An 18,358-nucleotide genomic window follows, 5' to 3' on the forward strand; every position below is an offset into this window, starting at 1 on the left:
ACTGCAATAGGTGGGTGCCCTGCAACTACTCTACCTATGGACATTCTGCACCTGCCGATGGTGCAGCCAATGAATCCGCCAATAGTGCTTCTTTGTATGCACATCAGCGGATTTGCACCGCAACCTTTGGGCGTCTGAATAAAACACCCATCGGCTGCGGCATTACCATAAAGTCACAGTAGCGGCTGCAACAAAAGTCGCAGCCGCTACGTTACTGCTTCCACCTCTGAATCAGGCCCTCAGTAATATAATGGAGTGACATCCTTCACGTACTATAGTGTCCTTAAAAACATAACAATAGAAAGGCTAAATGAATATGGTACATCTCAGTCATTTACAAATCACATAATATATGTGTGTGCATATATATATATATATATATATATATATATACAGTATATACAGAAGAAAAAAAGACAGCGGCACTCCAGGGATGTTTCAAGCATATTTCAATGTATTGTCATCCTGCACCAACGTTTCAGAGCCCCATGGCTCTTTTATCTAGGTGTAAAAATATATACAAGTGTACAAATATATAACTATAAACTTGAGTAAGTGCTAGTCCTTTATGGAATATTTTGGGCCAATAACAAATTAATATACAGTAAAATATTTGCACATAACCTTATTATAAGCTCACATATCTAATAAAAAAATAAAACTTGGGATACATCAGTTAAGTCATGTGGCGTAGAAAAAAAAACTATATACATTTGTTAATTATCAAACTGTATACAGTTTAAAATACAGAATCTCTAATTTTTTTACAGATGTATGAAAGTCAAATAGATTTCTTTATTTGTATTTATTTTTGTATTGTTTGTTTTCTTTGGATATAGTTTTTATAAGAAATATAGACAGATGTGGATCTGGGATTCCAACAATGTAGACTAGTACAACAAGCTCTTTTACATGCCCGTACTCGCCTATGCCCTGCTGCAAATGATCTAGAGCATGCTAAAAATCTGTCTCTTACATAACACCGGGATTGTTATTGTATACTTATCTGCTGCTACAACTCTAAGAAATCCCAAACCACTTCGCATAAAAATGTTTTCTACTATGGTTTCTTTCATTTTAATGGTGACTTGGGGATTTAAAAATAAATTCAATCTGTGGTTTCAGCGGGGGAGAAGAAAAACTAAAATCTCCAGTGTTTCCTGAAAAACAGGAAAGGTATATGGCTAACCTTTCATTAGTACTTGCTTCCTGCAAGAACATACTTCTAATCAAACACAAAACATCTAAAGCTATACTGCAGACATTACAGTTTTGCTGAACAGACAACTATTCATATCGGCCTTTACTTATGTATGCTTTTTACTCTAATAATAAATATGTTCCAAGTGTTTATTGAGCAGCAAATATATTTGGGGAGAATTCAATTAGTCGAGGGACTTACCGCAGCTTTTTAGCTCCTTGTCTTAAGTAAAGTTGAGCGGGTTCGGATTTACACGAATTTACCTGGATCTCAAAACGGCTATCGGCTATCACGTGTTTTGGATAGCCAATAAATCCGAACTAATCCGAACTTGCGGTAAAGAGGCGATAAGAACCTAGTAAATCCGAACCCACTCATCTCTAGTCTTAAGTGCCCGAAGCTATTTGATTATCTCCCGTGGGAAGGCATAGATTCTGGGTTAACCGCCAGGAGCTATGCAATTACAAAGAATATTAAGCCCTGAATTTAATGCAGATTCCTATTTTCACACTCCTGAGGTGCAATCATAAATCCGCATTAAGTGCACCCTAATTGAATTCTCCTTTTAAATAGTTAACTAGTCTATTTGCTTGTCCTGGTTCTTCTCACTCACACTTGTTTATACAGTATATAAATATACTGTATATATAAAGCCAAAACTAACTGCTTTCTGAGTCTCACGACTAAGATTCCAGAGGGGCTGAAAACATTGAGAGGGGATTACTATGTTTGTTGTATAACATGTCTTCACTAATGAAGGATTACAGGTACAGTCAGGTGCCACAGACCACACCCCACACAGGGCACCTCCAGGATAAAAGGTCCTGAACAGGAGAGAGATGGGAGAAAGAGAGAGATGGAAGAGGAGAGATAGAAATGGGAGGGAAAGGGGGTGGTGGAGAGAAATGGGAGGATCAGGGGTAGAGAGAGAGATAGGAAGAAAAGGGAGGGAGAGATGCCAGGGAGAGGGACAGAGATCGAGAAAAAGTCAGAGGGAGAGAGAGATGGGAGGAACAGGTGGAGAGAGATTGAAGGGGGGAGAGAAAGATGGAAGAGGGAGACAGTGAAAAGGAAGAGAGAATGAAGGAAGAGGGAGAGAGAATGAAAGGAGGAAGTGGGAGAGAGATAGGAGGAAGAGAGGGATGGAGAAAGAGGAAGATTGGAGGAGAAGAGAGATGAGAGAGAGGGGAACAGACATGGGAAATAGAGGGGAAGTGAGAAAGAGAGATGGGAGGTAGAGGGGAAGTAAGAGAGATGGTAGGAAGAGAGAGATGGAGGAAGAGGGTGGAAAGAAGATAGGGGGAAGAAGCAAGGAAGAGGGAAAGAGATAATGAAGAGTGGGAGAGCAAGAGATATAGGAAAAGTGGAAGGTACAGAGATATGGATAAAGAGTGGGAGGGATGGAGAGTGAGAGAGCAAGAGTGGGAGGGAGAGAGATGGAGCTAGAGTGGGAGAGAGAGGTGAAGGAAGAGTGGGAGGGACAGATAGATGGAGGAAGAGAGAGTTAGATGGAGGAACAGTGGAAGGGAGAGAGAGAAGGAGAAAGAGTGGGAGGGAGAGAGAGATTGAGAAAGAGTGGGAGGGTCAGAGAGAGAAGGAGAAAGAGTTGGAGGGACGGAAAGATGGAAAAGGGAGAGAGATGAGAGAGAGAAATGGCAAACGGAGAGAGACGTAAGGAAGGAAGATAGAGAGAGAGGGGAGGAAGAGGGAGGAAAAGAGAGAAGGGAGGTAGTTGAAGAGAGTAATGGGATGAAGAGAGGTAAAGAGAGAAAGATGGGAGGAGAGAGAGAGATAGGAGGAAGAGAAAGAAAGCAAGAGATGGGTGAAAGAGTGAAAGCGAGAGTGAGATGGGAGGAAGAGGTGGAGGGAGATGGGAGAAAGAGGAGAGAGAGGGAAGGAAGAGGACGAGAGAGAGGTGGAAGGTTGAGGGGAAGGGAGAGATGGGGAGAAAAAGAGAGTTGGAGATGGGGGGAAGAGGCGAGATTAGGAAGAAAGAGATGGGAGGAAGATGGGGGAGAGTGATGAAAAGGTGGGGGGTAGACAGAGAAAAAAAAAAACCACTCCAATGCCAGAAATAATATCTAGCAACCGTCCAAATTATGGGTCCAAAATCCTAGTGCATATATGAGGTATGAGAACCTGCGCTGACTAATCACTTTTAATATATATAAGTAAATCACAACATAACAAACAGGCAAAAGGTATTTTGGTAATTGTGTAAAGTTGTCCGATACTTTGTGGTTTTACATTTAGGTAAGGCTGGTTGCCTAATGACTTAGCAGCTACTATCTGGGATTTACAGTTTTATATATGATGAGGGTAGTGGTTTGGAAGGTTTCTGAAGGAAATAGGATTGTAGTTCATGTAAGTGAACGTAGTTTGGGGCTGGTTATATTGAAGATGCTTGTGTGTGGATTTTTTTTAGTCTTTTCAGGAACATGAAAAAGAAAGCTCATAAATAACTGGAAGGTAAGATGAAATAGATACAATGTAGTCAGGAAAAACATTATATAATGGAGATGTACTAAGCCTTGGAAGGAGTTAAGGTGGAGAGAGATAAAGTACTAACCAATCAGCTCCTAACTGCAATTTTACAGACTGTGTTTGAAAAATGACAGATAGGAGCTGATTGGTTTGTACTTTATCTCTCTCCACTTTATCTTTCTCCTAGGCTTAGTACATCTACCCCTAAGACATTTGGCAAATAAAGTGGCATTCTACTTACAATATGCAACAGCTTAAGGACATCAACAAACCTGTTTAATAAAGAAAAAAAAATTACATTATTTTACATATTACATACATTTTTTTTTTCAGTGTTATTGTATGGGATTTTATTTTTTGTTTTTATTTTACGCCATTACTATGTTTTATTCTAAACTATTATGCTCTTATTTATTATATTTTCAGTTTTTATTGTGTTTTTTATTATGTAGCGATGCCATGTCTCACTGGTTGCCCCCCGCTATGTTGTCTCGGATGTCCGTATCTCCTCTCCCCTCTGGTGTGTGTCTAACCCCATGATGTCTACTAGCTTAGGTTCCCCTCTACAAATTCTCTCCTGGAATGTCCGGGGCCTCAATGACCGGGTCAAGCGCTCCTTAGTTTTGACGCAGATAAAAAAGGCTCAGGCTGATATTATTTGTTTGATGGAAACACATTTAGTGGGCGGGAAAGTTTTGGCTTTGCGTAAACCTTGGATAGGCTGGGCTTATCACTCCACACATTCCTCGTATTCCAGAGGTGTGTCAGTCCTTGTACGTAGATCCCTAGGTTTTGTGCTGGATGAAGTTAAAATTGACCCCTTGGGTAGATATGTCTTTATACGTGCATCTATTCACTCCTCCCCATTGCATATTCTTGCGGTTTATATCCCCCCTCCTTATACTAATGAGGTCCTGAAAAAGTCTGCTGAATTTATTTCCTTATCCCCTAATACTCCAGTTATTTGTGTAGGGGATTTTAATAATGTGCTACACCCTGCCCTGGATAGGTGGCGTGAAAGTTCGACTGTGTCTGGTCCCTCCCCTAATTCTTTTGCCAATTTAGTGGATGAGCTTGGGTTGGTGGATATTTGGCAGATTCGGCACCCTCGCCTACCTCGGTACTCTTGCTTTTCGGCCTCTCATCATTCCTTTTCTAGGATTGATCTTGCTTTGATATCCGGGAACCTTGTCCCGCAGGTTGTGGAGGTGGAGTATCGATCCCGTGGTGTGTCGGATCACGCCCCTTTACTACTGACTATTGATGTTGCTGCTCCACGAGGTTACTCTTTTTGGAAGTTTAATCCTTTCTGGCTTACATTAATGGGTGCTGGCTCGGAATTGGAATCCCAATAGAGTGATTTTTTCGCTGAGAATACTGGGTCTGCTTCTTATGACATTTTGTGGGATGCCTTTAAGGCTGTCCTTCGTAGTTCTTTAATTGGTAGGGTGATAAGTATTAAAACTTTCCATAAGAAAAAAGAAGCGGAGTTGGAAAAACGTTGTACTATGCTTGAACAGCAATATCTGTCCTCTGGTTCCATTACTGCTAGATCCTCATATATGGAGGCCGCTAAACTTTTATCTGATTTCCTTTTAGATAAGTCCAGAAGACGTCTGCTTTTTGTTAAGCATAGTTATTATTTAGATTCGGATAAATCTGGGGCTTTCCTGGCTTATCTGTCTAGGGAGGTCCGCCCCGTCACGGTCGTAGCTCAAATTCGGGACTCCTTAGGTAATTTGCACTCCTCTACACCTGCTATTACGAATGTGTTCTATGAGTATTTTGCTAGTGTCTATTGTTCCCAGGCCCACTATGCTTTAGATTAATTATTTGAATATTTGGGACATATATCCCTTCCATGCATTTCCCAGGACAGTAGAGCATTCCTTGATTCTCCATTTACTGTAGAGGAAATTGGGGTGGCTGTTTCTTCATTTCCGGGAGGTAAAGCCCTAGGGGTGGATGGGATTCCTATTGAGATTTATAAGAGACATGCCCTTTTCTTTTTCCCCAGACTTCTTGACCTTTTTAATGAACTGTGTGACCTGGGTGCTCTTCCCCGTTCTATGTCAGAGGCCATTATTGTTATGATTCCCAAATCTGGCAAAGATCCCCTTGATCCTGGCTCTTATCGCCCGATCTCCCTCCTTTCCACGGATATTAAAATATTGGCTAAAGTGCTTGCACTTAGGCTTAATAAGGTAATTGGGGAGGTGGTGCATCCTGACCAGACTGGTTTTATGCCAGGAAAGTCTACTTCCCAAAATCTTAGGAAATTATATTCAATTTTGCAACTGGCGGACTCTGTGGACGACGGGGCAGTGGTGGTATCCTTGGATGCCGCCAGGGCCTTTGATTCTGTAGAGTGGCACTATCTCTGGGAGATCCTCCTTTGTTTTGGGATGGGACCTAGATTTATAGCTTGCGTCAAATGACTATATTCTTCCCCTTTAGGGCGGGTCTGTATTAATGGATTTGTTTCTCCTCTCTAGAGATACTAGACAGTGCTGTCCTCTTTCTCCGTCTATTTTTGCCCTGGCCATCGAGCCTTTGGCATGTCTTATCAGAAGTAACCTCAGAATACGGGGAATTCAGATACAGCAAAGGGTCGACAAGGTGGTTCTCTATGCGGATGACATGCTGTTATTCTTGTCTGATGCATCGGAGTCTTTGATCACCCTTCTTTCAGTGGTGGATTCTTTTGGACGGTTTTCTGGGCTGCGCATTAACTGGAGCAAATTTTCCATTCGTCCTTCTACTCCAGTTGGTGCTGTGAACACCCCCTTGGAATGGACCTCCAGGTTTAAATATTTGGGAATTTGGGTAACATCATCTATGTCGGACTTTGTCCCGCTTAATGTCCAGCCACAAGTTGACTTCCTGAGATCCAAGCTGCACGTCTGGAATAAACTTCCCTTGACCGTTACAGGTCGGGTGAATTTGGGGGGTTTTCTCCCTCAGACAGTTGTATAGTGATGGGGTCTTCAAAACTTTTGACACTGTTAGGACTGAATTTGGGGTCCCGAATTCTATATTTTTTCGCTATTTACAGCTTCGACATGCCCTATCTGTCCAGTTTTCTTCTGGCCCTCCGCAATTTACTCCTGATCCTGTTAGGGCTATGCTGCAAGCGATTAGTGGTAAGAGATTGATTTCTCGAATATATTCCTACCTCCTAACCGTTAACTCTGATAATGTCCTAGCACCACTTAGACTTAAATGGGTGGATGATTTGGGTCCATTAGATGATGAAGAGTGGTCTCTAATGTTGAATAGTCCTGTGTCTGCCACCTCTGCAGTGCGATTTCAACAGATACAATTTTTTTTATGACACAGGTTGTATCTCACCCCCTTATTATTGAGTAGATTTGGAACTGGAGCTTCTGATAGGTGTACTAAATGCTCTATTCCCCAGTGCTCATTTTGGCATCTCCTCTGGGATTGTTCTGCTGTCCAGATGTTTTGGACCCGGGTCATAAACTGTGTCACAAACACGGAAAGTGGTATTCCCCTTTTGTCCCCTAAAATGTGTATTTTTGGATTGGGTCTCTCGGACAGGGCCAATCGTTTAACGGTCCAATATGTGATTAATGCAATGACCCTGGCAAAGGTTTGTATTGCCCGCACTTGGATGGCATCTAGGGGCCCTACTTTTGCTGAGTGGTGTGGGTTGATGAAGTGGTGGGCCATGAACGATTTTTATATACTAAGCGTGACTGTATTCTTAAATATGAACGTATTTGGGGCCCATGGATTTCTTCTTCCCATTATATTACTGGAGGTGGGGAGGTCTCAGACGCTGAAGGGCTGGCAACCAGCGAGACGGCATAATGGTGTTTTGATATTCTGAGTTTTTGTTTATGTTTTTTCTGCTAAATTGAATGGCTGAGATTTATTTTGTGCAGATATTTGATCTGTATTACTTATATACCGAATTTGATTGGGTATTTGTATTAATGAGAGTATATGTAAATGGTTGATTATTATTATAATTTGTGTTTTTTTTTTTTGTTTGTTTGTTTTTTTGGGGTGGGGGGATTCTGTTTTTATTTTTGCTTTTTCTGTATTCTGTTTTGAAAACAAAAATGTCCTATAAATAAACGAAATTTACAAAAAACAGTAAAGAGGGGTATCCAATTAGCCCCGATAATCCGTTCTTCTATGAGAATTTTTCATCGGTGAAAACTTTTCTCCAAACTGGTTATTAGGCTATCCTATTAGTTGTGGTTTTCGCATATGTGAAAACTGGTATAGGAATTATCGCAAATTTCTTTTCACCACCGCTGAGCGGGTGATAAGTTGTGTAAAACTCCTAGTTTGGGCTAAAAATGTTGGGACTTGGTGCAGAACCACTTGGACACCCTTCCTTAATGACTAATTAGAAAAAAATATTTTTTTAATTATCTTAATTTCATGACATTCTTAATGTCATTTTTGGGTTGAAAAAGTAAAAAGTGATGGAAAATGGGTTTAAAGTAGTGGGGCAGGTATATGGGGATGCTGTATTGATGGGACAGATGTTTTAAACATTGCAGGTGCAAGTGACAGGTGTATTTTTAACATTTTAAAAAAATGCCCTATGACACAAAAATATACTTACACCCATTTTGATGTACCCCTAATTTAAGCACAGCATTTATTTTGGTCAAAAATATTTCTTTCTATCATTTTTTCACTGTTAAAGAAAAATGAATATAACAGCCATTTGACACAAGTTAGGAACCCTGAACCCTTGGATTATGGCCACTAACACCCTTGAGTACCATTACCCTATATTAGTTAACCTTTTTTAGGGTACAGGCTAATTTCCCCATTTTAAAACATGCGATAAGTGGCTAATTGGATAACCCCCTTAATGAGTGAAAACACAACTTACACTTTCTCTGAGCTCATGATCTCCTTGGCAATGTAATAAACCTTGGACTTCTTCTGTGACTTGGCTTTCTGTATGTAAGAGTACACATGTTAATATGGCAGAAGCATTAAAAAATGCTCAATCTGTGCATTGTATTTAAATTCTATTACACATAATAAGTAATAACTAAAAAATAAATAGAGAACACAACTGAACAAAAATTATCAGTGTATTATAGTAGAACAGAACAGTCACTGTAACTGCACTTTGCATATTTGCATTTTTAAAGTAAAGCGCTGCGCTATATAAATAACTGGTAAGAAATAAATAATGGTTATATTTTTGCATACCATTTGGGGCTTTTCTGTTTACTTTTAAAAACAATACATAATGGACCTCATTCAGAGTCTCTCACAAGATGCGATCGCTCGCTTGCAAAAAGGGGCCGGGTATGTAAATCAAGTGATCGCTCTTTGCGCTGTAAGGACGCCCTCTATGTCTTAGTCAGCGACGGCAGTTAGCTTACGCTGGACTATAAAACCTCCCACCTGTCACTCGCAGCACGCGTCATCTCCGGGAAGTGTCTGATTAATCGTGAATATCAAGGGCCATCGGAGCTGCTCACAGCGCTTGGTGTTGACCTAACCTACCCCAAGCACTGTGAGCAGTTCAGGCTAAAAAACAACCAAGTCACGTGTGCAATGACGCTACTTTGCTAATTATGCACACCCATTAAACGCCGTTCTGATGGTCAGACACGCCTGCGTTCGCACATCCACACCCCCGTTCACAAGCACCTTCCCCTGTTACCACCCACAAATGGCACTATCTGTCACTCAAAGCAGCGACATGAAAGTGGCTTGCGAGCTACCAAACTCAGATCGCAACGAATGACTTGCGAAGGCGCACTGCAAATTATACGCATGTGCAGATGTGCAATTATCGCTCCCAGCGAGCGAGCGTGCCCTAGCGAGAGGCTCTGAATGAGGTCCAGTGTCATACATATTTGTCAGCAAATATGTATGAATCTCCGTAACCTTCTAAGTCTACAGAAAAAGATTGTAAAATGGTATATAAAATATCATACAAAGTAAACTATAAAACGTGGAAGTTCAGTGGGCCTGATTCAGATATGTACAATATGCACACAATGCCAATAATTATGCAGTTGAGCGATTATCGTCTGAATGCCCACACATTGCGCGGCTATTGAATTGCAATTAAATTTGACTACGGTTGTAGTGAGGATTTATTCGCAAGTGATTGACAAACAGAGGCCGTTTTGTGGGAAGTAACAGGGTGTGGCAGCAAAAGCGTGGGCGTGTTGTGACCATTTTTGGGGCATGTATCTGTCTACATCTGCAATCTTTTTTTCAGAAAACATGGTGTCACAATTCCCAAGCCCATTCTGCGCAACCATAGGATTACTCAGGTGGTCGAGTATTGAAGAATCTGCGACCACGGCTGCGTGTATGTACGCACTTGCTTGGATCTGCAAACCCGCCGGTGGGCGTCTCAATATATTCCAAGGGAGCTGCACACATTAGCATATTTTCGCACAGCAGCAGCAGCAGCATACAGGATTGTAGCTACGAATGCAATAGCGTACATCTCAGGATCAGGCTCAGTATTCACACTTTGATTTATTTTTAGTGAATAGAAATTGTTTGCTACTTTTCATAATTCACATGTAAAACCTACAGCTATTTCTGAACTAAATGTTACAAGAGTAAAGAGAACTTGGTGTGATTATGTGGAGTGTGGGTTTTCGGGAACTGGGCCATAGGTATGGATAACACAGCTGTCAGCTGTGTTATACTTTGTTTACCACATGTATTTGAATGGAATATCTCAAATGAATTGTTTTTATTTTTTAGATTTGTTAGATTTCTGCAGTAGGCCTAAAAACAACTAAGAAAAACTATCAAATATAGTTATAGATTGTTAATACAAATAATAATAATTGAAGTAATTGTTGTATATTAAGTTAAGAAACGAGATGGGCTCATAGAATCATATTTTTAAAATGTATTGAAATGTTGCTAAGAGGCTTTATGGCATGTTCAACACTTGCTTAATAATTAATTGTTGGCTATGTCCTAGTCAATTTTAGCTTTTGTACTCCTCTTTAAATCCGACCACAAACCAGCCGATTCTGAAAATCAAGTGCTGAGTGGCCATACATGTGCCTATCCAAACTGAATAGATCCGGGTGTTCAGCACTCAGTAACTTAGGGCCTGATTCAGCAAGGAACACTGGGCCTGATTCAGAGCCGGACGTTCTGAAAGAGCGGTCGCTCTGAAGCAGGGCGTTTTTTTTTGTCTGCGGCCTCCTGGCCACTCGCATAGCTGTGGGTGACCACCCACAGCTATAGCGAGCGGCCAGGATGATGGTTGCGATGGTCAAGACCATCGCGACCATCGGGCTTGCGACGAGACCCTTGTGGTAGGGTCTCGTGGCTGCAAGCCCCAGAGAGCTTCTGGCTCTAATAGAGCTGGAAGCTCTCCCACTGACATCACTGGTGATGTCAGTGGGGCCGCCCGCAAACGGTTGGCGTTCGCTTGGGAACGCCTCCGTTTGTGAAGCCACCCCCCGGCCACGCCTCCCAAACGGGGCGAGCTGTCAATCACCATCGACAGCTCGCCCCCTTTGGTGTGAGACCCGGAGCGACGGAGCGCCTGTCGCTAGCCGGGTCTCGCGCGTGCGCACAACGGAGCCGGCTCCGTCGTGCTCATGCCCAGTGGGCAAACATCGACCCGGTTGCGAGCGCTCAGCGCTTGCGACCGGGTCTGAATCAGGCCCACTATTCTGTTTATATGCACGCAACTGCGTTCCTAATATCAGCGGTGCTATTTAAATGTTTACAATCACATTGCGGACGCAGCCTGACATAATGACGCCCACTTCCCCTTACTCACATTCGTACACTTGCCCAACATAGTGAAACAATCTGTAACATCGAGTAACATCGGACCCAGACACAGAGATAAGGAAGCCTAGACCTCACTCAGGAATTGCTAACTTCTGCGCACGCTATGAGTACTCAGGAGGCATCTGGTAGTGCAGTGGATAATCTATGCACACCCATGTAACCGTGTTGAGAGCACTGGCACGCCTGCATTCGCACGGCCATCCGTCCCCCCATTCACCACCCACAAACGGCACTTCCTGTTAATCATTCTGTTGTTAGTCTGTGTAGCCTCTGCGTACGCAGTTCTGACTGCAGTATCTGGCTTGCGCAAGCGCACTGCGATGCATACGCATGCTCAGTGTGAATTAATCGACCGAATGCGTACGTATACGCAACTGCGTTCCTTGTTGAACAGGCCCTTAGTCCCAAGTAGAGTTTGTAATGCTCTGGATATGGCTAAATGCATTAAATATGTACCACTGGTCTACACACCAATTTGAATTCCAAGTTATCAAGATCGACTTTGCTAGAATCTGAGCTGAACTCCTCTTCATCAGAGCTATTGAGAATTTCCTCTTCATCAGAGTGAAGAATACCCAAGTCATCATCAGGATCTTCTTGAGAAATCTCACTAGAAATGACAACAAAAAGCAGAAAAATGAATGCAAGACTGGCTGGCACATATTCTCTTATTTTCCTTAAGTAATATACAGCTCGAAAGACAATACAAACAGGAGATGATACAATGAATGTATATAAAGAATACTATTATTATTTTATGATTATGTATCATTATTCTAACACTCCCACTTCACAACTACTTAGAATACGAGTTCCGTCTTGGTTTTGGTTACCCAGGTCTGGAACTGGGAAATCTCATGGATAGCCGGTTTTCCCTCCTTATTCCACAACTCTGTTGCACTTTTATAATCATGTAGGATACGTATTAGGTTAGAGTGCTCACATTACATCTTGGATCTTTTTACTTATTTTAATGTCAATTAGTTTTCCTGTATTTCTTAAGCTGGGTACAAACTATGTGTGTACCCAGCGATCCAACGGGCGAGCCCCCTTGCCAAGGGGCCGAAACATCAGGTGCCCGACCACCCAATATGTCAGCCCTGCCGCATCCCACTGCATGGGGTTGTCAACCGCATCGTCAGATTGAGCTGCATGTAGGACCGACCTGACAATGCGGCTGATGGCCCAACAGGAGCGCGCACCACCCGACATAGTGGGTACACACTGCACGATTTGAATGATTTGTCATTCCAATCCATCGGAAATTGTCATATTGTCCAAATTATCATCTAGTGTGTACCCAACTTAACTGTGCTTATTGCAGAGGTTGAACGCCCTGTGAAATTTTGTGACATTTGAGTGACACATTAATTACCATACTACAGCTAATTGATACATTATGGCAGAATGTAGGGTTGGGTATGGGATGTCGGAGTTTGGGATGCCAGCGGTCAGAATCCCAATGCCGGCATCCCGACAGGGTTAGAATAACAATACCTCTCCCTACCCTAACTCTCCCTCCCCGATGCCTAACCCTAACCTCCCCCCAGTGCATAGTTGCCTATCTTTGCTGTCTCTTCCCCGGGAGAAGCCCTGGGAGGAGAGGCAGGTGGGTGGTGATGGGGGCGGGTCCTGATGAATTGCGTCATTAAGCCCCGCCCCCTCGTGGTAAACTGCCCACTATTGGCTTAGCTTTAAATAGAGGACGCCCTCTGCATGGAAACTCATGATCGCCGCGGAAATTCTCCTAATTCTGCCCACTTCACTAGAAAGTGGGCAGAATGCGGGAGAAATGCCTACCCTTCCGGGGGTGCAGGGGGTTACCCGAAAAATCCGGAGCCTCCCGCGAAAACCGGGAGGATAGGCATGTATGCCCAGTGCCTAACCCTAACCTTCCCACCTAGAGCCTAAACTTGACCTCCCCCTTCCCACACCCTAAACCTCCCTCCTTAGTGCCTAACACTCCCCCTAGTGCCTAACCTTAACCCTCCCCCAACCCTGCTATTTGGGATACTGACAGCATCCCATCCTATATCACTATAGTCTACATATAAAAAATCATTGATGAATTGTACCAACTGGATTGTAAAGAAGCAGTCAACACCACCAAGTAGGACCTGTATATGTACATCATCTATATGGAAACCCAGGGCCGTAGCTAGGGTAGTGTGGCCGGTGCCATCACACAGGGCACCACAGGTCAGGGGGTGCTGTTTGGGCCTGTCAAATTTCTGTTTATTATCATTCTCACTTGTAGCTTCCTCTTATTTCATCCCCAGCATCTCCTGGCCTTCCCTATCTCTTCCCTGGCCCTTCCCCATGAGGCCATTCCCCTTTTTTGGGCACCAAAAAGTCTAGTTACGGCTCTGTGGAAACCATCAAGGTTATAGGAACTCTGTAACAGTATGAAAACTAGTAAAGAACAGCTTGCTAATGGTCTCTAGATGGACCCATACAGCCAGAAATGCACTAGCTGCTTGAAAGGAAAAACAACATGAATATATTTTAGAAAAACCAGCAGTAGGATAGCTGAAAAGTTTCAAGACTTGTCAGGCATTACTGTCTGTTGACCGTTGAGCATTGATATCCCAGGAAGGAAGTAGTGTTTGATGATCAGTCAAGATACATGGTAATAGTCTCCCTGCTTTATAATGAGGATGGCTTATCAGAGAATTTTAAAGCATCTTGCTTAAGTAAGCAATCTATTTGTCAGAGTGCAAACAATGAAATGTGTAGTATATGTTACTGGATACCTAAGTGAGGGCGAGCTTAGCATTTATGAAGTGCTAGGCCACCTTTCCACTTTAAAAAAACTATTTTTTTTTGCCAAAAACTATTGAGGCACCAGTGTTGAGAGTTTGCAGCAGAGGAAAATCTCCTAACCCACTGCAAATTGCAAGATGGCGGTACAGTCTCAAAAATAACCATCCCGATGAAATCAGGACAGTTGGGAGGTATGTATTACTGTTTTTCTAACATTTCTTTCACTCTTGTTCTCAGCACATAAACTCGTAGCAGCAAATAATTCGGGACATTGTTCAGGCATGTTAAATAGGCCTCTGATGTTTTTACTGCAGATCAAATCTCACACGTTCCTTCTCACTCTGCAGCAACATATATCTAACTGAACATTACGTTTTTGTTTTCCTGTTTTATATGCATTATTTTTTTTTATTATTTTTTCAACAATTTCACAAAACTGCAGCATACATAAGCATAGGAATAAATTTTAATTCTAGCATTAATGCACACTGCGGAAGATCTGTCAATACAGCATGTAACATGCCACTGATACTGTTGATTTTAAATACCCTCTTAGAATAATCATTTTTCACAGAATAATAATGTACATGCTTTTATAAGTTATCAAAGCTGCCATAGCTGTGAATAAACATTGTAACTACATACCAATTACTTATTCCTTGCTAAGGGGGCAATTCAATTCAGTTGCGGTAATTTAGCCCCTGGGCAAAGCACCAGGACGGGATGCACTATGCAGAAAAATGCGTTCAAGCCTCGGACAATGCCATTTTCGGAGGTTTAACCGCATTTTCCATATACACCAAGCTCCGGAAAGCAAAAATTTCCAGGGCTTGGTCTTGACAGACAATGCCATCTTTAGATGGCATTGCCTAATAGAAGCCTATGGGCTTCTTTTCTGAGTTCTCCCAGAGAGGGATCCATAGAGGGATCCAATAGGAACTCTCCCAGCGTCCCCCGTGGCTCGCACAAGCAAAGAGGAACTCCCAGGTCATAAACTCAGAAGTGCCCACATCGCAAAGGACAGCTCTGATCGGGAGAGCCGTCCTTTGCTTAATTCATCATGCATACAGCGCACTAAATGCATGTGATAATTGGCGGGATGCATCACATCCAAAATGCGATGCTTGATGCATCCTATGGGAGCTATAGAAGTCCAGAGTCTAGACACAAGGCTATATGTATTGCAGATTTCTGCTCGCACCCTCCTGAGGTGTGAGTAGAAATCTGCATTACGTAGGGCTGTGGGGCTGGTCGAGAGTATTGCACCTGGCACTTAACATGAGGGAAGCTGCTTAACACAACTTATCCCTTGCATTCTCAAACTAACTATTGGCCATTGCAGTAATTAAATGAATAGTTCCCAGGCACTTAGCCCAGGATCTAAATTCCCACGTAAAAATTGAACCACCACCTAAGAGTCCAAACCATACATGTCAATATATGCACCATATGAGATGATAGCATAGTAGGGGCGTGATATGTATTACCACTGGCCGCATGGCCGGCCGGTTCAATTCCCGATAACGGCTGCCCGACAATGGAGGAAATCCTGATCGTCCTAAAGGTAAGTATTTACTAACCTAACCTAACCCCCCTATCCCTAACCCCCCTTAGGGTTGCCTAACCCTAACCTCCCCCCCTGTGCCTAACCCTAACCCCCCCTCTAAGTGCCTAAACCTAACCCCCCCTTCCCCGCTGCCTAAACCTAAGTCCCCCAGGGGGGTGACTAACCCTAACCTCCCCCCGGGGGTGCCTAACCCTAACCCTCCCTCCCCCTAGCTTAACCCTAACCTTCCGGGGGGGTGCCTAACCCTAAGTCTCCCCCGGGAAACCTAACCCTCCCCCCCCCCGCGCGGCTGTCCGCTGCGGCGCCCGGCATCACTTCGATCGGGATGCCGGGCGCCTGTCTCCAGACATCCGGCAAATGACAGGCGTCTAGATTTAGACGCCTGTCATTCGTCCCTAGTCGGGATAAACCAGTCTGGAAGCTGTCGGTCGGCATTTAGACCATCGGGTTCCAGACTACATCCCCATAGTAGAGTGGTGGCCAGTTACAAGAGAATCAAATACATATTAATTTATTTTAAAAAGTCTTCACCGGGTACAAATCTTGTATGTAGGATTCCTAGAGTATGAAAACACATGGAAAGTTAGATTCCCCACATTCTGGAGCTTGCTCGTTAGTCTAATTTTTACATGATAACACTACTTATAACTTAATTTAAATATACTAAATACTGAAAAGCACATTTACAACTCGCAAATTATGAGGCAATATATAGTATTTTCAAATACACAGAAGCAACATGTTCCACAAAGTACTGGCGCAGGGGAGGTAGTCAGCATCCGGGCGTGCGGGATGTCGATGGTCAAAATACCCGTGCCAGTATCCCGACGACGTCGGGATCTCGGAGGTAAATATCTGAGGCTAGGGGGAGGATTAGGTTTAGGGGTAAGGGTTAGGCACTAGGGGGAGGTTTAGGCACTAGGGGTGAGGTTAGGGTCAGGCACCAGGGAGGGAGGGTTAGGGGTAACGGTAAGGGTTAGCGTTAGGGTACTTACCTGATGTTGTTGGGATTCTGACTGTCGGGATGTCACTGACGGTATTCTGTCCAGCAGCATCCCGACAGCCGGGATCCCATACCAAACCCCTAGCGCAGTACATGTACTTCTGTACACTTCACATGGGCAGATGATGAAGAAATGTGCTTATTCACTTTCTGTGCGCTACAGTGCTAAGAGACTAGCAGGTGTTCAGTAGAAGTCACAAGGAGTGAACTTTAAGGAGTTCAGCTTCATATTATTCCTTTATGTGCTATATTTACAATTACCACTGACAGGCGGTCCGGTCCTGCCTAATCAGGATACTTGGGTCGTATGAAAATCAAAGTGTAGTCACGTATTTACACCATTGCCAACATTTGAGCAAACTTTCTTACAAAAAAAAATATTATGTCATACACCATACAAAGGGTTAGCACTGATAATTATATATATTTAGTTATAGAGCACCATCATATTCCATAGTGTTGTAGAGAGTACAGTGTCAGACTGAGGCATAAAGGGCCCACCGAGGGAACGCAGTGATAGGGGCCCATGCTTAAAGGGTATGGCCAGCCAGCACAGTTGCTTGGCTAACCATTAGGTACATTTTGGTGTAGTTTCATTAGAAGTAAACCGAGAAACAATGTTTATCAGTGGTCCTGCTCCACTCTAATAGAGTAACAATGTACAATTCAATGCATAGTCTGGAACATGACACCTAGAGGAGGGAGTGGGGCCCTCAGGCAGTGTGGCCCACCAGGGATTTCCCCTGTACCTCTGTGGGCCGAGTCGAACCCTGAGAGACCGTCAATATGAACAAGCTGTATGTATCGCAAAAACAAACTAGGTAGTAACATTAGTTGTGATAACTCCACCAAGTGAGATCACAGTTATACAATTATTTTTGGGAACTGCAGTTTCCAAGCAAGAGGAGCTGTGAAGTAATAAAAATAAATAATACAGGGACACTATATAAAGAGCATAAATTGGTCATGCCTCATGCTTCATAGGCAAATGTATAATTTGCTACACATTTAAAAAAAGAAAAAACACCTTTCTCCCACCTACTCCTAAGTGGCAGAACCCATGTCCGGTATCTCTGCACTTTCTGATGAACGCACCCTTCCTGCTACCAGTTTTTTGTTCAGGTTTGACACCCTGAAGCAGGTAAAATGAATAAAGCAGTCACAGCAGTGAGTGAATAGGGCTGATTGGATGCCTGCCACCAACACATATCAGACAGAAAAACTGCAAGAATGCGGTTCCAGGATTCCCTTTTCATTCATTCCAAAGTACCATAAAATATACCACATCCTATTGCACAATTTTCAAACAAAGAGGATGTCTAATCGCAAATAATAGATTATATAAATGTGTGTCATTGTGCACCAAAATGCTCAGAACTGTTTGTATATTGACACATCAAAATAAATATATTCATGTTGTTCACTGGTTAATAATTCCTGATATACAACACACAGATTAATTTATAATATTATGCATTATTGTAGCTTATGAAATTATTGTGTATTTTATAGCAAATTGTTTCTACTATAGGAAATATTACATTCTAAT

The 18,358-nt window shown here is 42.8% G+C and overlaps 1 protein-coding gene across 1 annotated transcript in view; it reads right to left on the reverse strand.

Moving 5' to 3' along the window:
- FGD6 (FYVE, RhoGEF and PH domain containing 6) overlaps positions 1–18,358 on the reverse strand; it is a 159,189-nt gene that overhangs the window by 46,426 nt on the left and 94,405 nt on the right. Inside the window, exons 3-5 of the mRNA XM_088454574.1 lie at positions 11,948–12,086; positions 8,565–8,632; positions 3,927–3,957 (exon numbers count right to left, since the gene is read on the reverse strand). Of these exons, the coding sequence (XP_088310700.1) occupies positions 3,927–3,957; positions 8,565–8,632; positions 11,948–12,086 (238 nt within the window). The remainder of the gene's footprint in view (positions 1–3,926; positions 3,958–8,564; positions 8,633–11,947; positions 12,087–18,358) is intronic.

This window comes from Taudactylus pleione, unplaced genomic scaffold, assembly GCF_031769625.1.
Source record: "Taudactylus pleione unplaced genomic scaffold, aTauple2 ptg000040l, whole genome shotgun sequence".
Classification (NCBI taxonomy): domain Eukaryota; kingdom Metazoa; phylum Chordata; class Amphibia; order Anura; family Myobatrachidae; genus Taudactylus; species Taudactylus pleione.